At 34.3% G+C, this 16,944-nt stretch overlaps 3 protein-coding genes across 4 annotated transcripts; all 3 read right to left on the bottom strand.

Moving 5' to 3' along the window:
- Positions 1 to 312: 312 nt before the first annotated feature.
- Positions 313 to 2,490, bottom strand: LOC105977819 (V-type proton ATPase subunit G 1). 2 transcript variants are annotated; one of them, XM_013003200.2, is made up of 4 exons: positions 2,318 to 2,490; positions 1,429 to 1,536; positions 985 to 1,085; positions 313 to 671 (listed from the first exon to the last, which is right to left on the bottom strand). In XM_013003200.2, the coding sequence occupies exons 2-4, from the start codon at positions 1,514 to 1,516 to the stop codon at positions 528 to 530; spliced, it is 333 nt and encodes a 110-aa protein (XP_012858654.1). In that variant the 5' UTR covers positions 1,517 to 1,536; positions 2,318 to 2,490; the 3' UTR covers positions 313 to 527. The 2 variants fall into 2 exon arrangements, with proteins under 2 accessions (XP_012858654.1, XP_012858655.1); XM_013003201.2 differs by having other exon boundaries at positions 1,429 to 1,539; positions 2,318 to 2,462.
- Positions 2,491 to 3,512: 1,022 nt separating this feature from the next.
- LOC105978034 (3-phosphoinositide-dependent protein kinase 2) lies at positions 3,513 to 6,598 on the bottom strand. Its single transcript, XM_013003446.2, has 11 exons — positions 6,056 to 6,598; positions 5,487 to 5,667; positions 5,347 to 5,399; positions 5,151 to 5,252; positions 4,957 to 5,065; positions 4,788 to 4,866; positions 4,531 to 4,696; positions 4,257 to 4,394; positions 4,050 to 4,174; positions 3,747 to 3,969; positions 3,513 to 3,635 (listed from the first exon to the last, which is right to left on the bottom strand). Exons 1-11 carry the CDS (start codon positions 6,269 to 6,271, stop codon positions 3,552 to 3,554), a joined length of 1,476 nt encoding a protein of 491 aa, XP_012858900.2. The 5' UTR covers positions 6,272 to 6,598; the 3' UTR covers positions 3,513 to 3,551.
- A 2,642-nt stretch (positions 6,599 to 9,240) lies between these two features.
- Positions 9,241 to 13,730, bottom strand: LOC105977810 (glucosamine inositolphosphorylceramide transferase 1). The gene is made up of 4 exons (XM_088819554.1): positions 12,989 to 13,730; positions 11,773 to 11,895; positions 11,190 to 11,357; positions 9,241 to 11,120 (listed from the first exon to the last, which is right to left on the bottom strand). The coding sequence occupies exons 1-4, from the start codon at positions 13,310 to 13,312 to the stop codon at positions 9,417 to 9,419; spliced, it is 2,319 nt and encodes a 772-aa protein (XP_088675680.1). The 5' UTR covers positions 13,313 to 13,730; the 3' UTR covers positions 9,241 to 9,416.
- Between the last annotated feature and the right edge of the window lie 3,214 nt (positions 13,731 to 16,944).

Consider the following 16,944-nt stretch of genomic DNA (forward strand, 5'->3'; position numbering starts at 1 on the left):
GGAAAGTAGTCCCAATATTTCTTTTTCTGAAATTGGTTTTATTTTCCGTCTATTAGAAAATATAAGGATAGTAGGGTTTGATTGAGAATAATGAAATGACTCAAATGCCCTTGAAGTGGACGGAAAAATGAAAATTTCAATGAAAAATACTTCTTAAATTGTGGTTTATGGCAACACGCAACTGGAACAAAAATTTAAAGGGGGCAAAGTGAGATAATAGAAAAATTATGGGGGGCAAACTGCATTTTGCCCTAAATTTATTCAAATCACAACACAATCACTCTCCTTTGAACTACTCGGGCTTCTTTCGACTAGATTAAAATTCGATCAAACTCGATTCAACAAATTGTGTTTTCTCCACAACACAAATATGGCTCACATACAAAAAAAGATAATGTTATTCTTTATTCGACAAGACGGACACGATTTCTTCAATGGAATGAAATAAACATACGGTAGAATATTAAGTCGAGCCAACAAGAATTTCACAAAATGAATATATAGGGAAAATGTGAGAGAACCAAGACTTAGTTCTTCACTGTAGTGACATGCCTCAGAAGCATGGAGACAACATCCGGAGAGATTCTAGAAGCTTCCGTCTGAAGGTTTTCGATTTTTGCATTCGTTTCTTGTTCAAGGCGCTTCACATTAGCACCCGAGTCTCCACTACTCTGTTTGTACAACGCAATTATCAGAAAGACAGAAAATAAAAGCAATAACAAAATATAGACTCGTATGTATTCAGACAGTTATTCCTCGTCTGGGAAATGTTGATGGAATTGGTTATGATTGCATTGTCCATGATAATGTAATATATGATCATCTTATGTTTGAGATTTGTGATTATACAATCCTTGTCTTCGGTAATATCCTTCGTAGTTTATTTATTTTATTTTATTTTAAATATTGTCTACCAAGTAATATCCTAATTCCCAAACGAGGCCTTAAAGTTAAAGAACTCTTTATTGTTATCTAAAATCTTACCTCTGCAACCTTCCTCTGAAAGTCGGCCTCCATTTGAGCACGGAAATCAGCAATTTCCTTCTCCGCTTCCTCTTTGGCCTGTTTCAGTCTTGCTTGTTTTGCTGTTGATGAAAAGAAAAATGTAAATTTAAATTACAAGTCGTAAGAATCCGTTCAGTACGGAGTTTGGCAAAATCAAAACTAGAGCGAAAATAAGTTAAATTAGTGAACTAATTTTAAGTATGAACTACTGTTTTTGTCAAATTATAGTTGTCGAATAAATCTCTCCAAGTAAAAAATATATTCTTAATATCAATTGCACTCTCACTCGTTAGGATATGCAAGATCAACCATGAAAAGATCGAGACAAATAAAGCCGAGAATCAACTCATTTCTAGAAGCTTCCGAAAAATCAAGTGGAGAAACACTTAAACATGAATATCTCAAGGGTAAAAAAGTAATCACCGGTTCTAGCGGTATTGACAATGTGCTGAGCTTCTTGTTCTGCAGCAAGTAAGAGTTGAATTCCATTCTGGCTAGTGCTGGCTGCCATTTCGAGAGACGTTGAAGCACCTGCTGCACCGATAAAAGAAAGTAAGAAAACGAAGAATATTGAAACTTTGCTCTATTTTACAACAACTCCATAGGTAGCTTTGGTTATCGGTTATCGATTATCGATAATCGATAATCAATTGTTTGTAGCCATGGAAGTAATCATTAAATCGTTCGAGAAATGTAAGTGCAATTTCAATTGAAGTGAATATTGAGAATACAACATAAACTATATATTGAAACTAATCATCAGATCTGCACGGGAATACTGAAAAACAGAAACGAACTGAAAAACACTCTCCGATCAAATCAACAAAGATTTACGACAATACGAGTATAACGAATACTAATATTTCTCCGACAAATTGCACACTAATGATAGGAACTACAATTCGATCTCCAATGCAAGAACCCGACAGTTTGACTACTCAAAAACCTGATCCGATCCCGAATTTTTTTATTGATTCAATCAGGGGTAGTAAAAACAAGTAAAATCCATCACACGGAACAAGATCAAAACAATCACAATACTAAGAAACTAACGGAGACTTGTAATTATAATCTCTAACCACACCGTACGCCCTTCCCCTAAACTTGAGATTTTAACCAGATCTAACAATCTCAAGTAACTGAGGTTAATCAAACAAGGTCTAGCCTAACAAGATCCAACCCTAAATCGATTACGAAAATCAGCAAAGTGGCAAAGCTAAAAAATAAAATTAAAAAATAAATAAATAAATAAAATTGAACAGTTTGACGAACGGGAAATCGAAAGCAAGCGGCGGAGATGGGTGCGGCGTACCTGAGCGGTTAGAGCAAGGAGAACGTGGTGGAGGAAGAGAGATTTTGTAGAGAGAGATATAGAGAAAGAGAGAGAGAGAGATGTTTTATATACAGTTGGATGCGATAATTTTACCTCTGCAATTAAAAAGAAATAAGTTTGACTTGAAGCGCTTTTTGTTAACTTCGTAGGAGAGATTTTCTCAAAAACGTGACAGCCTCAATAAAAAGGGCAAATTACGGCTAGGCCATGAGGTATGACCAAATTACGAAAATCCCCCTCTTGTTTGGTTAATTACAGCCACCCCTCCTTTTAAATATTTTTACATAAAATTTATATAATTCGGTTATTTACCGAATGAAATCGTATATTCAGTTCGGTAAACGGCATGAAATGTTGGCGTACCGAAATTTCGGTTCGATTTTACCAATTTAACATCCATAAATTTACTTCCGGAGGAGTATTTTCGTAAGATAATACATAGTTGAGGAGTGGCTGTAATTACTCAAACATGAAGAGAGTTTTCATAATTTGACCATAACTCAGGGGTGGCCATAATTTGCCCTAATAAAAAAGAAAAATCGGAGATATTGTTTCTAAACGCGATTTTGCTCATAATGAAACACGCTTCTTTTGCAATTTATTTTTTTTATTATTTTATTTTTCTTTTGGTTTCCACTTGGTTATTTTTTTCAATCTCTAACAATGTAAATACCAATGTAATTGTTCTTTGTAGACAACAAGGAGAAGATAGTAATATACTTGTTTCTTTCAATTTGCTCTGCGATTTTGTTTGCTACGTTGTTTCTTTCTTTATTAGTTTCTCAATACATTATCAGCACGAGTTTGCTTTACTTTCTTCCCTAATTGATAGAATTTCAACCATGACGATGATTAGATTTGACGGTGATCCAAAAGTGTTCGGCCCATGATGATGAAAAGGGAGATAGTACGTTGCATTTTATTGTTGTTTTGAGTTGACGAAAAATTAACAATTCTATTTTTGTTGTAGGTGAACTTTTGCACGATTCACGAGGCCAGTCTTCGAGTTCTTTTTTCGGAGATGATAATATTATTTGTAAAACATATGATATAAGATTGAATATCTGTTATATACACATAATATTCTAACCATAAAAACATAAAAGAACCAAAAAAAAAAAAGGTAATAAAACAAAAAGAATGTATTTCTTTACAAACTTTGTGTTTTGATGTATGTCCAAAGAATGTACTAATCGAAACCACAGAAAAAGATTCACCGGTTTTGAAGTGCCTCGATCGCCTTTTTCCACTGCATTGCTCTTTGTTTTGCATCCTCAAACGACATCACTTTCTTCGGCTGCGTAACAAACCCAACATTTATTAAAATCATCGCACGAAAAAAGAAAAAAAAAAAATTGCACGAGAATATATATATAGTTGAGGATGTTTTAAAGAAGCATGAATTTACCGTGCAAATCTTGAAATTCGCAGGGCTGGTGACTTGAATACTAAGATCGTTCGGATTATCCGACCATATTAAATTCCCTTTAACCACCAATTTAGCGGGGTCCACGTATATTAGCTTCGGTTTATTAGTGAGAATAAGCTGCACTTTCTTGTTTGTTAGTTTCTGCAGTTTCTTTACATTCGAAATCATCAGAACCGATTCCCCGGGGTCCAAGAACTGCTTCCTGCGCACAAAATTACGAAAATAAATAATTTAATAATTAATTAAATAAATATGACTAATAAATATTTGTTTCGCCCTCACCATTTTGAATCGAACGAATCGATCGAAGCAAGCCTAGTTATGCTACCAGCTTCCGAAGCTGAGCTGTCACCTACGTGCGATGGATTCCACGAAGAATCTTGGTCTTCATTTCCACTAGACTGAACCTTAATTAACACAGAAAGAAGATTAAATTTTTTATTTTTTTTTATTTGGAAAAACAAAATAAATAATAAATAAATAACTTACTCTTGGATCTAATGCAAGTTTAGGGGGTGTGGTTCCTTCCCTCAAGTTCGTCCAATTGATCCCGTTAAAAAAAGGGTGGTTCTTGAGAGAAGCATATCCACCGGGTCCCGCACCCGGTCGCCTACTTGGATCTATGTCCTAATCAAACACAAAAATTAACCGAAAAAAAAGGAAGGATCAAATAAATAAATAAAACATAATGTGCAAAAAAACTTTAGTGTTTTTTTTTTTTTTTTTTTTTTTTTTTTTTTTTTTTTTTTGTTGAATGTGTTACCAATAACTGATCAATGAGGTCTCGTGCTTCGGCCGAAAAGTAATTAGGAAATCTGATATCTCTGGCGATAATTCGTTGGAAAATCAGCCATTCGCTTGCGTCTTTGAAAGGAGAAGTACCCGAAAGCATTTGGTACAACGTGCATCCAAGTGCCCAAAGATCGTTCCTAGTTAAACATTAGTTTCAATTAGCAAAAAAAATAAAAAATAAAACCACTTGGTTGTTAATTACGAAAACACGAGCCGAATTAACTTTACCCGAAAGTTGCTGGCGACGAATTTAGAACTTCCGGAGGCACGTAAGCGGCTGTTCCCACAAAGGTGCACGCCTTATCATCTGCATTTTTTTTACGGAAAAATTAAATCTTTGAACGGTTACGATATTTTTTTTCCGGAAAAAAATCGGTAAAATCAATATGAATTATACCCGATGCAGCATTTGGAAGAACCGTGATTCGGCTACCTTGCATAGGTTTTACGCTACCGAAATCGGCAATCTTGATATGCCCGTCTGCAGTAAGTAGCAGATTCTCTGGCTGCAATTATTATTGTAGAAACAATATTAGTAAATTGCTAGTACGATCATCGAAAAAGCTTTTAAAGCATTAAAAATTAAATTACCTTAATATCTCGATGTATCAATCCCATACTGTGTATATACTCAAGAGCATCCACAACTTCAGCTGCATAGAAACGAGCCTCGTCCTCTGATAAACGGCCTTTCTGCACCAATAAAAAAAATCAACTATTTCAATCTTTGGACTATAAAATTTTTATTTTTCGATCGATTTTTTTTTAAGGTATAGAGTACGCTTACCCTCGTTATTTGATCAAAAAGTTCTCCTCCGTCACACGACTCAAGCGCCATGTCTAGGAAATGAACATAGCAATTTTTACATCAAGAAATGAAAAAAAAAATCGAGAGCGACGACGCGTAAACGATTAATGTATACTCACAGAGTGAGAAAGTGTCTTGAAAGGTGAAAAACAACCGCACGACACCGGAATGATCTAACTGGTCCAACACGATGCGCTCCAATTTTACGTAGGCCGTTTTGTTTTCCTTTGTGATGAACTTTTTATCCATGATCTTCATCGCGTAGACGGTTCCCGTGTCTTTCTTCTTTGCTCTCACAACCTGTTTTTTACATTGCCCGTTTAACGAATAACACAACTAACCGAGTTTAACAACTAGACCACCGTCCGAAATGTTAAATGCGATTCGACATCGTAATCTTAGTGCACGAAAATGTAGAACACAAGCCGATTAAAGCTGCTAATAAATCTCTTAAAATTAAATTACGCTAGTTAAACGCATAGGCAAACGAAGGCGACCACCACAAAAAAACCGTCAAAATAACCGTTTCAAACGGAATCAACCAACCAATCAAAGACAGCCAAAAGGAGTATAATTGAAGAGAGCCCAACACATAAAAACTCAGAAAAACACATAAAAAACACATAAAAACAGCAGAAATGAATAGAAAAATAAATCAAGAAAATATGAGGAAAGAAAAAATTGGGACCTTGGAATAAGAGCCAACACCATAAATCTTCTCCAAATCAAAATCCTGGATGTTGAAATTCTCCTGTGGTGCTCTAAATGCAAAGCTCTTAGATCTCTGAGGCTGACTATTAATATTAATATTATTATTATTAATATTATTATTATTACTATTACTATTGTTGGAGGAGGAACTGTTGCTCTCAATCCTAAGTTTCGAATCAAATTCGCTCTCCATTTTTTTTTATTCAGCTGATCTGTTTCCTTCTAATTACCAATGCCAACATTACTACATGCAGATAAAATCAAGAACCCCCCATTTTTTTTTGCCCCTTGTAATCAGCCACAAGGATCAAGAATCTTCACACATATTCTCATTCCAAAGAGACCCACAAAAAGCAAATGATTCCATACAAAAATTACAATGAAATTTGGTTTTTGGCTTTTGTGTGTACGTATAGAAATGGGTGTATGCATATATCTGGAAAAAGGTGAGAGCTTTATGAAAAATTCGAGGCCCCAAAAAGGGGGAAAAAGGGTGTATGTATAATGTATGTAATTGTGTAAGGTGGGATGAATGGAAGGCGGCAATGTATATGGGGATTGAAGAGCGCACATGAAAATGAATGATGGGTATTTTCACTTCAATTCCATCAATCAATGCAGAGCTAAATAAAAATTGAATCTTTATATTTAAAAAAATAAAAATTGAATCTTTATAATTAAAAAAAAAAAAGTGAGCTAAAATGAAATAAAAATTGAATCTTTATTATATGCATGAGAGAGGAGATTAAGTTTGAGGTGATGGACCACCTAAGGACTAACAACGGGCAATTTTTTTTTTGGGGTTGTTTTAATATAGAGTTTTTAAAATGGGGTTGTTTTTGGAGTAGTAATTAAATTGGGGTTGGCCGTCACCGGCAACGGCGGCATCTGCCGGAGACGCCACTGCCAATGGCGGCACCGGCTGGAGACACCGCCACCGGTGGCGTCTTCTACTTTTTTTTAAATTTTTAATATTTTAATAATTTAATATTTTAATATTATAATATTTTAATAATTTAATAATTTAATATTTTATTATTTTCTAATATTTTATTATTTTAATATTTTTTAATATTTTTATTAATTTTTAATATTTTAATATTTTAATATTTTCTATTTTTTTAATATTTTTTGATTTTTAATTTTTTTTACAAATAAAATAATTCTAACTACATTCATTAGTTTGATGTTAGTATTAAATTTATTACATTTTATCAATTAGTATTAAATTAATCAACCGGATGACACCCAGTTTGTTGATGATGTACCGGCAGATCCTGACATTCGTCGAGATGGTAGGCCGCGTAGGACTAGACGGGCACCTGCATGTGGCACTGGTTCACATAGGCACTGACTTCATAGTGACAATTTTATTTTCTTGTACTCATTTTGTCTTTTTACTCATTTTGGACCTATTTATTTTATATAACTCTTTTATTGGACCTATTTATTTTATATAACTCTTTTATTTTCTAGAACTCCTTTTGTTTTTGTCTACATGTTTTTAAGATTGTACCATATTTTATTGTGTTGATTAGATAAATATATGCAATGACCGGATGACACCCAGTTTGTTGATGATGTACCGGCAATAAATTTAATACTAACATCAAACTAATGAATGTAGTTAGAATTGTTTTATTTGTAATAAAAATTAAAAATCAAAAAATATTAAAAAAATAGAAAATATTAAAATATTAAAATATTAAAAATTAATAAAAATATTAAAAAATAATAAATTAATAAAATATTAAAATAATAAAATATTAAAATATATTAAAATATTAAAATATTATAATATTAAAATATTAAATTATTAAATTATTAACAATTAAAAAAAAAGTAGAAGACGCCACCGGTGGCGGCGTCTCCAGCCAGTGCCGCCGTTGGCGGTGGCGTCTCCGGCCGGTGCCGCCGTTGCCGGTGGCGGCCAACCCCAATTTAATTACTACCCCAAAAACAACCCCATTTTAAAAACTCGATATTAAAACAACCCCAAAAAAAAATTGCCCCGACTAACAACCTAATCCTTGTTACCTCTTTTTAATGTAATGAAAGAACAATACAATTTAATTATTAGTCTCTCTCTCTCTCTCTCTCTCTCTCTCTCTCTCTCTCTCTCTACCATAGTCTAATCTAATCTATATTCTATTTTATCCAATCTGCAAAAAGGTGCGTGCTTTAACACTATAAAGTTTAGAGTAAACTGCAAATACTACCCCTGTGTTATCTCGAAATAGCGAAAACCCCCCTGTGATAAATAAACTAGCAAAAACCCCCCTGTGAAATTTAGTCAAAGGCAGAATCCCCCCTAGCTGATTTTTTAGACTTGAAATGACAAAATTGTCCCTCAAAATGTATTTATATATATACATATTATATGTATATTTATTCTTTTTAATTTGTTTGTTTAGAAATTAAAAAAAAATAGTAAACAACTAAATTGATTATTTTTTAAATAAAATAATTAAAATATTTATAAAATATAAGAATTTATTAATTGCAAGACTCCAGGGGTATTTGTGTCTTTTTATATCAAGTCAACCCTCAAATAGTTCCATAGGGGGGTTTTTGCTATTTAAATAATTTCACAGGGGAGGTTTTTGCTAGTTTATTTATCACAGGGGGGTTTTTGCTATTTCGAGATTACACAGGGGTAGTTTTTGCAGTTTACTCTAAAGTTTAAGGGTGCCACTAATTTAGCTTATGATGCAAATAGATAATCATTAAGTTTGTACTTCATTTTGAAAATTATTGTTAGAAAATAGACCTTTCTTTATTAAACTAAAGCTCAAAAGTAGAGTTCAATCAATAAAATGCATGATAAAGTAAAAAGATAGAGTCAAACATCTCAACACTCACAAAATTCTATTAATCTAGCAAAATATTAAATTATCAAACTCGATATCAAATTTTTTTATTATTTAAGTGAGATTATTAATTTATTGAAATTTTACTGTATTTGTATTTGCGTTCATCCATCCGCTGGATTTTAACAATGGCAATTTAAATGTTCATCCTTATCCATGGTGGAGGCAACATGCAACGTATGTCAAAAACATTACTCCAATTATGGCTGTCAAATTATGGTCCTAAACTGCATTAAATATAGTTAAACCACCTGCAATTAAATCCCAAAAAAAATTAAATAAATAAATCCCATTTTTCCAATTTAAATAAACCAAATACTATTTTGAGGTCAAAACGTCCCTCCCAATCAAAATTCACAGCTGGAGGTCAAAGTTCTGGATTTGCATAAACCAAAAAAAAAGAAAAAAGAAAGTCAAACAAAAAACTACAAAGTTGTCACCTTTACAAACTCCATTTTTGTTTCTTCACTATAAATCCCATCCATCTCTCCTCCTATTAAAATCCAACTTCCTGTGAACCAAACTCCCATACATTTCAGCAAACTTCATCAGGCAATTGCTTCTCACTCCATAGTGAGCCTGCGTGTTCCTACTAATCGCGACTCCCGAGAATTTCGACGTATCTATGGCCCACGTAGGCCTCACATACTCAACCGCACTCTTCGAAGAAGAAGAAGCACTACTCGAGTTTGCGTACAAATAATTCATCAACACATCCTCACAGTTAAAATATTCATCAACCAACGCCCGACCCCCCGCCACCTCATCGCTCCAGTACCTCTCGAACGCCACCTGTCCGTCCATAAAAGCGGCCCCCGTTAGAATCACATTGTACCCGTTGTGCCTGCGCGCGTGCCTCTCGCCTCGGTACTTCAAACGGGGCGACCCGTTTACGAGCCGCGGGTAGAACCCGACGAGCCGGTCAGGGTTCTCCCGCCACACCCTGAATCCACGCTCGATGTCGCCGCACGTCATCATGATGTCGTCGTCCAGCTCGAGAACTGCTCGTGTCTTGATTGAAGGGTCGACCCGAAACCGGTTGTTGAGCGAGTTCTTTGCCTCCACCCGTATTCTAACGGGCACGGCCGAATCGAAGTCGCTCGGCTTTGGGGGCGCCCCTTTATTCCACACCACGACTATCTCACGCACGGACGAGCATCTCGAGTAGTGCTTCACGTACATTTTAAGATTCCATAAACGAGCATCGTAAGTCATTGTTAACATAGTGAACTGCGAGTGGTGGCCGTTCAAAGGGTACGGCTCCTCCGCACCGCTCCCACCGTATAGATACGTGACTGCGGTGCATGTTAGCGCCACCGCTATTAAGATCGTTAAAATGAGCACAATGCTCCCCGTGCAAGTTTTCGGCCTTATTTTCGAATGGAGAAACGAGCACGTTCGGTTCAAACGGCTGCATATGAGCCTCAGCTTGGAAGTTAGCTTCGGCGGTCTCTCGTAAACCAAGAAAGTGTCGCTTCTCTTCTCCATATTGTGAGGGCACCAACTCAAAGGTACTAGACATTTGACAACACCGACGAACATTCCGAAAAGTACTACCAATGCAGCGACAGCAGAAACCGAAGCGGACCCCACAAGGAATCTACGAACAGCATCGCCAGATGGCACGCGGTCCCCGTCTAGGACAGCAATCCACTCGCCCGTATTCAGCTGCTGCACGTCTAAGTGGTGGGTGCGGGCCCCATTCCAAGAATTCCTTCCCTTCATTGACTCTCCTCCAAAGTCAAACGGGACCTCGGTTTCTTCGAATTCATTCTCGGTCAACACTTTGACTTTGAAGACGCGGATCCTACGCCCGTACGTCTCTCCGCAGTCTTGACCGGTACGATAAAGTTGACCTTTGTAGACAAATGGTCTTCCGCCATTACGGGCTCCCATGGCTTTGTCTGTGTTGTATATTGGATTCTTCCTGTGGGGTTTCCAAGGGCCGAGAGGCGAGTCGCTGTGCCAAATCGCCAGCTGTCCGTTTTTCTTGGTACCGATTTCGCTGTGGTCCGAGCCGAAAAGAAAGAACCTTCCCTCGTGTGGGATTATGAAAGAATCAATGAGTGGCTTTTGCATGATAATCTTGTCTAGTGTCCATTTTAAGGGGAAATCAGTTGCAACGTAAAGACGGAGGTCTCCTTTCTTGCTGCCCTCTGGCATCATGTAAATCTGTGACAAGAAAAATAAATTAAAAATTGAATTTATATAAATGAAAAGTTATGTAACATGATGTCTTACATTTCCGTTGTATTCGAAGACGTATGGATAGGAAAGATGCCAATCTTCATCGAGAGCAATACCCAACTGTCGCCAAGTTGCTCCCTTGTCTGTACTTTGTGCAACTCCAATATCGCCTTGCTTTGTAATTGTATTTTTTGTCTCGTAAAACATGTAAAGAGTATCACCCTGAAATGATACGGAAGTTGCAGAGTTATTAAAGAAACTATCTTATGCAATTACTCGACAATCGAGGGGAAAAAGTTAGACACATAGAAGAGGACGGCATAGATCCTTCGATCAAAAACAGAGAAAATCGGAATGAAGACTACATCGAATGGCGTATTTCCTATCCCGGTTTTCTAGCAAAAATTCCTTCCTTCTTTCCTCGAATACCCGGATACTCTTGCATGAAAAACTACAATCTTTACATGTCAACCCACATTCAATTTACACCTCAGAACAGAAACTGTAATCTATTCGACATCAAACATAATTAAGCAAGAAAAAAAAAAACCAAAGTATTCATCGAAATGCAGTTCACAAATTCTTGAAAAGCTAAGCAAGCAATTATTGATAAATAAATAAATAAATAAATAATTACCTGCTGATAAAGAAAAGGATCAGCAACAAAGTTACTGGGGAAGCCAGCATCGGAAAGAGAGGCGCAAGTGATCACTGGATTAGCAACAGGCCATGCTGCACTCTTGTCCTTCCATACATTCACCTGCCACGTCATCAATTTTCAGGTGTTGAAATATTACGAAATTTTACCAAAAAAAAAATTAAAATAAAAAATCAAATGCATAGAGAAGGCCTTTTAAGTGTCAAATCATCAATAGAGGAACCGAAAATAGTAACTAAAGAAAGAAAAATAAACAACCAACGGTGAAATCATGTATCTGAATAACCCATAAAAGGTTGAAATCTATATGCATATTGTATATAAATATGAATGCACGAATGTGTACATGAATTTAGTTATGCAACGACGAAAAAATAATAATTCACTATTACATAGCTTCGTGACGGCACATGACACCAGAACTTAAGCGTGGGGTCCACGACAACTGCGATGACCGTTTATACGTTTAAAAGAAAAGGGAAACGAAATTGCGGCCAAATCACTTTTGGACAAAAAATAGATTAAAACGACGGTGTTTTGCCATTCAAACTTCATAACGGTCAGAGGGGCGGAGAAAACGACAATAATGTGGGAGCCACAACTCGTCTTACTTAAGAATTAATATAAAATCCATACATACGGTACGACGAGCGTAGAGAATAACAAGAAACATGAAGATAAGAGTGCTTTTAAGTTTTTATCTAATTTACTCGTGCATCGAAAGAGCGAAACCGCAGCTAGTGAATAAATTATATGGAGAGAAAAGAATCTTTAAGAATCAATAACATTATACATCCATCTCATAGTGACAAATCATTTTATTATCTTTTTTTCATATATTCACAAATTTATTGTTGCAGGAAGTGAGGTACTTTAAAGTGTTGACTTTTTATATATTGATAAATTAATAGCATCCTTTAAATAATAATTTCTTAAAGTCCTTACTCGGTAAAAAAAACATACTAAAAATTATTAGTTCGATAATTTAATATTTCACTGAATTAATAGAACTTTATCAGCCCCGACTGTATTAATTAATTAATTTACAGAGGTTTACCCGTAGAAATGAAACTATTCATGAGTTTAAAAAATTATAAACAGGTAATTCAACATAGAGTTATTAGAGAAAAAACAGCAACGAACAATTCTCTCTCTCTCGCTCTCTTTCTCTCTCTAGAAAGGGAAACAAACTTACATCTTCGATTGGTTTGAGAGAGAAAGGGGAATCTCCATAGTACACGCCTACAGCCCACGATCCCTCACTATCCGCTTCACAACCCTGCGCCGCGATCCCCGTGCGCACGTTAGCGGCGAGCATATACCTCCCGTACAAACTCCCAATCGACCCCAAAACAACAAACGAAAACACGAAATACGCTAAAGTTGACGACAATACGCACCGCTCGTTTTTCTGGTTTCCGCTCCCATTCCTGTTACCAATGCTGCTGTTATTGCCCTTGCGCCACCGCCAACCGCCGCCGCCGGAGGGGGCAGAGGCCACGTTAGGGCTAGAACCCATTTCTCACTCTGAGTAACACCAAAAATGAATTAAACTAGTGTAGAGGACCGCAACCGTACCGCCGGAGGTAGCAGCCGCCGGAAAATTCTGAGTGGTGCTGAGTCAGCGGCGGCGCTGCATGTAACGGAGAAGGTGGAGAAGCTCGCTTGATTTTTCTTCCGGCTTAACAGTAGTAGATGCTGTGGGGATCCTTTAATTCGATTTTTTTTTTTTTTTTTTGTGGAATTCTTCGATTTATCTTTGTTTATGTAAAAAAAAAAAGTTTGGATTTTTTGATTTGATGAAGTTGAAAATGGCGAAAAGAAGGCGGTGGAAAGTTGATGGAAACCGCGGACAGTTTTCCGGGGAGAATAGAGGGCTGAACGAATTCAATTTCGTGCCAATCTGTTTTCTCTTTATTTATACAATATATATACATACATATATATATAATGTATATATATATACACACGTATATGACAACTGTTAAAAAGTTTCAATTTTGTAAAATGTGAATTTATTTGGGAATTGATTTCTCCTTTCCTTTTTTTTTATATATATATACCTTTTCTAATAAAAATAAAAATAAGAATAAAAATATATAATTTCAGACAATTACTATTTATTCTAGGAAGACAATTATAGAAATAATTTAATATGCAATCACTAATAGAAATTCACAACCAAGCACGAGTCTGAAATTCAAATTCACCACGAACTTTTCAATTATTACATATTTATTGCATATTTGCTATATAAAAATAAAAGTTAATGTTTAACAAAACAAATCTAAGCAAAAAAGGTTAAAAACAAATTATAATTTGACCATAATACCCTTATTCGTGTTTTTTTTCCGAATATATTGCTAAAAGGGTAATTAAGGTGTGTGGTTAAAGTCAATTGAAAAGGCAAGAACTAATTCAAAAAAAAAAGAAATTCAAGGACTAAAAATAATTTTAACTCGTCGACAAAATCAGTGGCATATATTTATTAAATAATATACAGTTAAATCTCTATAAATGAATACAGTCAGAACTATCAAAATTCTATTAATTTAATAAAGTATTAAATCATCGAACTAGTAATTCAGTACTTGTTTATATGAGACATGAATAAGTTATATTTTATCGATGTTTTACTGTATTTGATATTTGATGGTACATATCAAATGCACATCCATTATTCACATATGCATAAATAGGGGTGTAAACGAGCCGAGCTCGCCTTATTTTCTGAGCTCGAGCTCGAGCTCGCTACAACTATACCAGGCTCGAGCTCGTTTTGTTTCTAAGGAGCTCGAGCTCGTGCTCGAGCTCGTATACCAAACGAGCCCGAGCTCGAGCTCGGTATAACCAAATTTTTCTTTAATTAATTTCAATTTTTTTTCTTTAATCAAATAACAAATTACAAGATTAAAACTAACTAATAAAGTAAATCTATTTTTTTATTCGAATGTTAATGTCTTAGCAATAGTCTGATATTATATATGTCTTATTAATTTTTTTTTAAATTAGAAAAGTAATATTATTCTTTTTTATTTTTTATTAATAATATCTATTATTATATATTATTAATATGTATTAAAAAAATATAGGAAAAAGGTAAAGCTCGCGAGCCGGCTCGCGAGCTGTCGAACAACTGAAATGAAGCTCGAGCTCGACTCGTCAAAAAGCTCGGGCTCGTGAGCTTGAGCTCGAGCTCGATTTTTCGAGCTCGAGTACGAGCTTTTTTCGAGCAAGCTCCGAAAGCTCGCGAGCCGGCTCGTCTCATTTACAGCATAAATGCTTACATATTTTATATAAATGTAGTTACATAATACTAAATGATATATTACTTAATGCATATATACATCCATCTAATATAGTTTCTATGATATAGGGTGGGCTTCATTATTATCTTAATCATAAAAGTACGAAGTGTTGAAACATAAAATCATAGGTTAGGTTGGTCATTACACAAATAAAGGCCAAGAAGAAAAATATATATAATAAACTTAAGAACATTTAAGGTGATTATTTAGTTTGATAATATTAAGGTTGTTCTCCATAAATATAATAAATTAATTAAGATTATTTAGACACACAATAATTAGCTTAAAGGTTGTTTGCCTAGCTTTATAAGCTGTTAAAAAAGAGGTTATAATTTCTTTCAAAGTTTTTGATTTTTTTTTTTTTATAAAAAAATCTTATAAAATTAAAAAATAAGTTATTGGAAAGCAAATAACATTTTTTTAAAGTACTTTCACCCTACATTTTTATTTAAGATCTTATAATTAGTAAAAAAAACACTTATAAACACATTATTCAAACACTTTAAAAATAAGACGTAACAGTTTATCAATTTTTAAAACAACTTATGATACGTAAGACTTTATCAACTGCTTAAAATAAATTTAGCCAAACAGGCGTTTAATTACGTGTGTGACAAAATTGGACCAATTCAAGAAAAAAAATGTTGGAAAAATCGCCTCTGCCGTTATAGATTCGAAAGTTTCAAACAAACATTCAAAAAAATTTTGTACTATATTATATTCTTCAACCGAACCATCTTTTTGATATACAAAGCAAAAAAAATATAATAATAAAAGTTCCAATTTGTAACAAGGATTTTATTTGTTTTTAAATTTTAACATAAAATAAAATAAATAAAATATGTCAACCTGCATTAACACTGACAGTTGGTAATCCCCACGTTACAACCAAAACCAAAGACTCAATTAATTTACCTTAATTGTGTATTATATATTGTTAATTAACAACTAAATAAACAAGTTGGACTAGGGCATGGGCTGACAACTCATGTATTTGAATTTCATATTTATATTTTTATGTAATAATTGTATTTAATATTTATATAATAAAAATAGTGGGAGAAATGATGAATGAAACTAGCCCAATTATGATTTACTATACATAATCCGATCCGAACATACTAAGGAAGGTTTTAGCTAATAGTTGACATAATACCCAACTTGTCATAATATTCAACCTTCAAAATACTTGTATATATCTTTTTTTTTAATTAATAATTTATTATTTAATTACTTGGTCTTATTTTCCACAAAATGCTTTAAAGTAATGCATATGAATATATGTAAATGGATGTAATTTTTCAAGAAAAAATGTTATATATATATTTCACACATGTTGAGCTATATTTCAGTGTACGTACATAGATTCATACATATTTTACAAATTCAGATGTGAAAAACTGCTCGAAATATTTCATCAAATATAGCATCGATAAGACTGTCAACGAGATTTCAATAAGTTTAGGAAACATTAATAATCAACTACTGTGTTCTATGATTGGACTAAGTAATTAAATAAAAATACAAAATTGTATATTAGGCTTATTAGCTATACGTATATATATATATATATCATTTGAATAATAATTAAACTCCAATATTCGTACTAATTGCCTATCAACTATAACTATGATTATTAAGTATTCATTACTGATATGCCTATTGGCCCAGCCCAATAGCCCACATTTACTGGACCACAGGCCCAACTTAATAGTTATTTCTACAGAGGCCCAATCAAACCCAAATAAGGTTGGGCCCGATAAATTGTCTCGACCCAATCAATAAAGTATAAATAGAACTTAAATTCATTGAATGAAGGTATGTTATTATTATTCAATCAATT

Source organism: Erythranthe guttata, chromosome 6, assembly GCF_056151865.1.
Source record: "Erythranthe guttata isolate IM_541 chromosome 6, IM_541, whole genome shotgun sequence".
In the NCBI taxonomy this organism is placed as follows: domain Eukaryota; kingdom Viridiplantae; phylum Streptophyta; class Magnoliopsida; order Lamiales; family Phrymaceae; genus Erythranthe; species Erythranthe guttata.

Coding starts and splice junctions, on each gene's coding strand:
- LOC105977810 (XM_088819554.1), bottom strand. CDS start 13,312: ATGGGTTCTAGCCCTAACGTGGCCTCTGCCCCCTCCGGCGGCGGCGGT. Junction 11,896..12,988: donor CTCTCAAACCAATCGAAGAT/GTAAGTTTGTTT, acceptor ATGACGTGGCAG/GTGAATGTATGGAAGGACAA. Junction 11,121..11,189: donor TCTTCGAATACAACGGAAAT/GTAAGACATCAT, acceptor TTCTTGTCACAG/ATTTACATGATGCCAGAGGG.
- LOC105978034 (XM_013003446.2), bottom strand. CDS start 6,271: ATGGAGAGCGAATTTGATTCGAAACTTAGGATTGAGAGCAACAGTTCC. Junction 4,867..4,956: donor TCTTCCAAATGCTGCATCGG/GTATAATTCATA, acceptor AAAAAAATGCAG/ATGATAAGGCGTGCACCTTT. Junction 3,636..3,746: donor CGAATTTCAAGATTTGCACG/GTAAATTCATGC, acceptor TTTGTTACGCAG/CCGAAGAAAGTGATGTCGTT.
- LOC105977819 (XM_013003200.2), bottom strand. CDS start 1,516: ATGGCAGCCAGCACTAGCCAGAATGGAATTCAACTCTTACTTGCTGCA. Junction 1,086..1,428: donor TGTCAATACCGCTAGAACCG/GTGATTACTTTT, acceptor TTTCATCAACAG/CAAAACAAGCAAGACTGAAA. Junction 672..984: donor TTCAGAGGAAGGTTGCAGAG/GTAAGATTTTAG, acceptor TTGTACAAACAG/AGTAGTGGAGACTCGGGTGC.